Source organism: Mytilus edulis, unplaced genomic scaffold, assembly GCF_963676685.1.
Source record: "Mytilus edulis unplaced genomic scaffold, xbMytEdul2.2 SCAFFOLD_423, whole genome shotgun sequence".
NCBI classification, from domain to species: Eukaryota; Metazoa; Mollusca; class Bivalvia; order Mytilida; family Mytilidae; genus Mytilus; species Mytilus edulis.
In genome coordinates this window covers 2,478-8,773 of record NW_027268192.1, presented here as the reverse complement: position 1 = coordinate 8,773, position 6,296 = coordinate 2,478, and the positions used below count along the sequence as shown (strand labels likewise).

The following is a 6,296-nucleotide window of genomic DNA, read 5'->3' as shown; positions in this document are numbered from 1 at the left end:
AAATTCCACACGAAGTAACATAATTATGTAAGTATTCAGGAATTGAAATAAAACCCATAGATCTTTAGCCAAAAAACCTTCAACATTTAACTTAATTTGCAAAATAGAAGAAAAAACTAATTTTCATTGTGCTTTGTCACATCTCTTTTTGAGTCCAAAATTTAAAGAACTAAAATGGAGACTGGTGTACCTGTATCTAGATTTCAGCATCAAAACGAGTATATTTTGTAGTAAATCAAAAACACTCCTCATATAACCACCACTTACAAATTTATTTTCTCATATAACCACCACTTACAAATTTATTTTAAGATAATGATTAACTACAAATTATACACATATATTCATTTAATATATACAAATAGTGAATGAACATTTAACAATAAATGATTCAAATATGATAGTGATGTTACAAGGTGAGACATACATATATGTAGATGAATAAATGCAAAATGTAGCAACATCAGATAGTTCACATAATTATGATCGTTAAATAATGTATACAAAAATGAAATGAAATTTTTATATTGATTAAAATTAATTTTGCAATAATGTTATGAATGTTATAAGTGTATATACAAATATATATTTATAAATGTAAATGATTCAAAGTAAACAGTAATAACTATAAAATTTCACACCAATTTACAAATTCAGATAAGTTATATATAAATAAAGTATTTGTACTTGATTTCAACTAATCATTCAAATTGATTACATGTTTAGCAAGTACAATTTTTGCAATTGAAAACTCTCTTTAAAAATTTAGTAAATATATAGAATATTTCACCCGTAATATACTGATTAAAATAAAAAAACACTATTTATTAAATAAATTATTTGAATGTGTAGTTACTCAAAAATATAGCATTTTATAGGCGAGTCTGAAGTTTTGTTGTGGCTCAGGTAAAAATAAAATCTGGTCAAGAAAGTTCAATGCATTATATTGTTACTATTTATATATATGTTCCTGCACAATTCATCATCTTAAACAGAAACAAAGTAAGAATTGATTTTATTGTCCATAATAATAGAAAGCAAACTTATATTCAAAGTAAAACACAATCAAGTAGATTATTTTTTGTTTAAATATCACATATTTCTTTTACAAGTTATCTATTAATGTGTATAAATAACTGCCATCATTTTTGCATATGCACAAATAAGAATAACAATATAGATATAAGAACAAAGTCGAATACATTCAGTTAAAATTTAACACCTGTCTTTTAATGCTTTTGTCAATAAACAGAACTCTTAAAGAGCCTGTGTTGCTCACCTGCATCTTTCAGAATGGCCACTTTTAAGTAAAAATCATCATAAAAGGAGAATAACTTTATTAGTTAACTTGCAATTTAAGTCATTTTAACACATTTGTAGATTCTATTCAGCTGAATATTTTTTTGTTTTTAAAGTTTCTATATATCTATTATAGTTTTCAAGATAAAAGGCAAAAAAGAAAAAAAATAGTAATAATTATCATTAAATGGTAAATAACTCAAAAAATTTAATCAAATCAACTAAAGATTTCAGCCATTATGGCTTATCTGTAGATGTTGTCCTGGTGATCATTTTTCTATTACAATTTTTTATCTATCTATATAGTTTTCAAGGAAATAGACAAAACTGCAAAATATTGACTTATTTGTTGATCTTGTCTTGCCAATAATTTTTGCATTTTAAAGTTTTATTTATCATAGTTTTCAAGAAATTGGTAATCCTGGAAAAAAAGGGAAACATCGTCATTAAAGGGCAACAACTTCAATAAGGGGTTGACTGGGGATTTCAATAATGTTGACTTATTTATTAATTTTCTTGTCTTGTTGATCATTTTTGCTATTTAAAGTTTCTGTCTATCTATCATAATTCGAAATAATAGGCAAACATAACTTTTTACTAAACTCAATTAAGGGCAATAACTCGTATAAGAAGTGATCTGACAGTTTTGATGTCAAATGATATTATGTAGATCTCATCATTCTGAAATATTTGTTCCTGCCCAATTTTCTTTATCTATAGCGCTTTCAAGTTAATAGACAAAAATTGCTCTTATATTTTTAGCCATGTGAACCATGTTTGTCGGCAGGCAGGTTGAGATGACACACTTTTTAAAATAGATATCCCGTTGATAATTTTTGCCATGTTTGGTTAAATTTGGTTTAGTAGTTGCAGAGGAGATGATCTATGTATAATTTAACAGAAGACGACAGTTGACAATAAGTGATGTCAAAAGCTCACAGTGGACCTCGTGCCAGGTGAACTAAAAAGGCAAATAGTAATAAAATCTGTATGTATGGTTAAGAGAAAACAGGTTTACAAATAAATAAGATGTTTACTGTAAATATACTTTTATATGTCAGGGCTGGGCTGATAGATGTTACATGATGGTAATTTTTATACAAGAACGGTAAAAGTGACGCCCCAAAAATTGAAACATGATCTGTGTTTTGTGGTAATTGGCATTGTGCATATAAGAGGGGCGAAAGATACCAGAGGGACATTCAAACTCCTAGATCAAAAATAAACTGACAACGCCATGGCTACAAAAGATAAAGACAAACAGACAAACAATAGTACACAAAACACAACATAAGATTCATAACATTTGGTTGAGGCAAACTAAAGTAAGAGAAGGGATACCAAAAAGTCAACAATTTTTCCATTTGTAGAAGGGCATAACTTTAGAACAGTAAAAGTGACGCCACCAAAATTCAAACTTGATCTGTGTTTTTGTGGTAATAAGCATTGTGTATAAATTTCATAACATTTGGTGGAGGCAAACTAAAGTTAGAGAAGGGAAACCAATTTTGGGACGGACGTACAGACGGACAAGGGTTAATCGCAATACCCCCTCCGCTATGGCGGGGGCATAAAAATTGATCTGCACTGATTTTTCAAACTTGTTCTAGACATTGCTGACCTTCAATATAAATTCTATAAATATCTTGCAAGAATAGTACACAGGAGAGCACTTACAAGACTGGATGGATGCAGGGTATTTCTATGTCCCTTGCAATGTGTCAAACAGGGGATGATAAGTAATGGATAATAGATGAATTTCACCATTCTTGCATTTTCTAGTACATTTCCTATGTCACAATAATGTTAATATATATACATATCTTTATATCTAGCTCTGAAAATAACTCTGATGCTGTATAAATAAACTTTTTGTTGCTTTGTTCTTGAATTACAAAATGTTGTGGCAACAATTTCACTAAGATTTTGTACTAAAAAATAAATGTATTTTAAGAGATTCCACCTCTAGGTGTAATACCATCATTGATTTTCCCCTATTAGTCTTTGTTAAATTTGCACTTTTCAAAAAATTGTGCAGAATTTATCTTTGTTTCAAATAAAGAAATACTTGGCATGAGTAAAGTTTTATCCTGTCCAGTTCTATATAAAAAGTTTCACATAACATTTCATTGCATATAAGAAAATAAAAATCATTGGAAGTTAACCAATCAAATTTCTCCTCTTATTCTATCTGTGTACAAGGTTTAGTAACCATGTAACCTCAAGATTACAAAATTTTCTATAGAAATCACAAATAAAAATAATGGTGTTTTGAAATACCCAAGACATATGTTTATGACACAGAAATAGTTTTACTGCAATAAAATGTAGGATTAATTACCTACAACGGTCAAATTCAAGGGAATATTTTTTAAGACCTACTTTCGTATGCAACCAGATGTGACGTACCATGATTTGGTGGTATTACACCTCTATATTCATTACTATGAATCAACTTTGGTATTCACTTTAGCTTTGATAGGGTGAGCAGATTCTAGTAACACAAAAGGCAGATTATACTTTTGGTATTCCTAATCTTTGTCGGTTTCCTAAACGTAGAAAAGCTTTTATCAGCTGGCTCCTCTCCCTTGCCTTTAATATATCATAAGGTCCAATAAAATGCAGAGTAGCTTTGTCTTCTGGACCTAATTTATCTTTGATATATGTACAATACCTGGGTGATGTAGACAGGCATGTTATCAGTATCTGAAAAGAAAAATCAGTTATACTTAATTAGTATACCACTAGAAAGTTACTTGTTACCTGCCCAAGAGATGGTATAAAAGACACTTTAAACTGATATTTGTGAATATAGCACACTGGAAAAAAAGTAGAAGTACCCAGTGATCTTGCTCCACAAAATGATAAACCCTTCCCCTTGCAAAGTCCATGATTTGCTAAGGGGAAACCCTAAAAATAATTTTAATAAAAAAATTAAAGAACCTCACATACCCCACACCCCCACATTGTCACTTGACAAACAAAATCTCACCAGATTCCTAAGTTCAAAGACTCATAACTCTACAAAAGTCAACTGATAAAAATTTTCTTGTGGATATGCACAATTAACATATTATGTCCTCATAAACTACAAAGTTTCAACTGTTGCAGTAGTATAATTGGGCCAAAATTCTAAGTTCTAAGGGGCATAACTCCTAGAAAAAAAATTGAATCGTAATTTCCTGCAATAAGTTCATCTACATAGTATGTCCTTATTATCTACAAAGTGTCATGAAATTTTGTTGTGTGGTTTCAGAGAAGTTGCAATGACAAACTGTTGCAGTAGTATATTTTGGCCAAAATTCTAGGTAAAAGGGGCATAACTTCTAGAAAAAAATTGAATCGTAATTTCTTGTCGATATGCACATCTACATAGTATGTCCTTATTATCTACAAAGTTTCATGAAATTCTGTTGTGTGGTTTCAGAGGAGTTGCGATGACAAACTGTTGCAGTAGTATATTTTGGCCAAAATTCTAAGTTAAAGGGGCATTACTCCTACAATAAAAATTGAATCGTAATTTCCTGCCGATATGCACATCTACATAGTAAGTCCTTATTATCTACAAAGTTTCATGAAATTCTGTTGTGTGGTTTCAGAGAAGTTTGGATGACAAACTGTTGCAGTAGTATATTTTGGCCAAAGTTCTAAGTTACAGGGGCATAACTCCTACAAAAAAAAAATCGTAATTTCCTGTCGATATGCACATCTACATAGTAAGTCCTTATTATCTACAAAGTTTCATGAAATTCTGATGTGTGGTTTCAGAGAAGTTGGGATGACAAACTGTTGCAGTAGTATATTTTGGCCAAAATTTTAAGTTAAAGGGGCATAACTTCTACAAAAAAAAAAATCGTAATTTCCTGTCGATATGCACATCTACATAGTAAGTCCTTATTATCTACAAAGTTTCATGAAATTCTGTTGTGTGGTTTCAGAGAAGTTGGGATGACAAACTGTTGCAGTAGTATATTTTGGCCAAAATTCTAAGTAAAAGGGGCATAACTCCTACAAAAAAAAATTCGTAATTTCCTGTCGATATGCACATGTACATAGTAAGTCCTTATTATCTACAAAGTTTCATGAAATTCTGTTGTGTGGTTTCAGAGAAGTTGGGATGACAAACTGTTGCAGTAGTATATTTTGGCCAAAATTCTAAGTTAAAGGGGCATAACTCCTACAAAAAAAAATCGTAATTTCCTGTCGATATGCACATCTACATAGTAAGTCCTTATTTGTTGTGTGGGGTATAATTAACTGCTGACACAGAGAAATGTCTTGCTGTCAGCAGAAAATTCTGAAAAAGACAATTTGAGGGACAGCAGCATTGACAATTAATACAAAGTCGCTAGACCATGACATCGGGACAGGGCATCCAAATAACTAAACTGATTTGTACTGATAGTAATGCAATTTTATAGAAAATATCATTTATCTATCAAAAGGGATCATTAATTTTACTGGACTGAAAGTGTTAATCATTTAAGAGTTGATCGAAACATTTTAATCAATTAGCTATATATTAACATTACCTTTGTCTCATGGAGCAAAAGGCCAAGACATTCTTTTTTGAAGCAAGAATTGCCTAGTCCAATGATCAGCTGTCCAACATGTTGGCTAAATCCTCTTATCTTTGATGGATCCATAGTTTGAAGTGTCTCCTTATCAATAGCCTCTGGTTTTTGTCTAGTAACATGAATCTTTTGATCAACTAATGAATCATTGGTTGAAACTTTAACCTAAGAACAAGGAAAACCATATAGGACCCACTAATTCATAATTAATAACTACTGTACATTCAGAAATTATTGCAAGGTTTCTTTATACAAATAATTTGACTGGTTTAATATCGCAATAATAACTAGAGGCTCTTAAGAGCCGGTGTTGCTCACCTTGGTCAATGTGTTGCAGTGCATATTAAACAAAGGACACTCTACATTATTTAAGACAAGAATAGAATTCATGACAAAACTCTCTGTTTTTGTGTCAGTGACTTG

The 6,296-nt window shown here is 30.7% G+C and overlaps 1 protein-coding gene across 1 annotated transcript; it reads right to left on the bottom strand.

Annotated features, from left to right (window-relative positions):
• Nucleotides 1-253: 253 nt before the first annotated feature.
• On the bottom strand, nt 254-6,038 carry LOC139507013 (uncharacterized; the record flags this gene model as incomplete). The annotated part of the gene is given in 2 exon segments (XM_071295603.1): nt 254-4,005; nt 5,832-6,038. Coding segments are annotated over 2 exon segments (399 nt in total), but the record flags the coding sequence as incomplete, so codon positions are not given.
• Nucleotides 6,039-6,296: the final 258 nt, after the last annotated feature.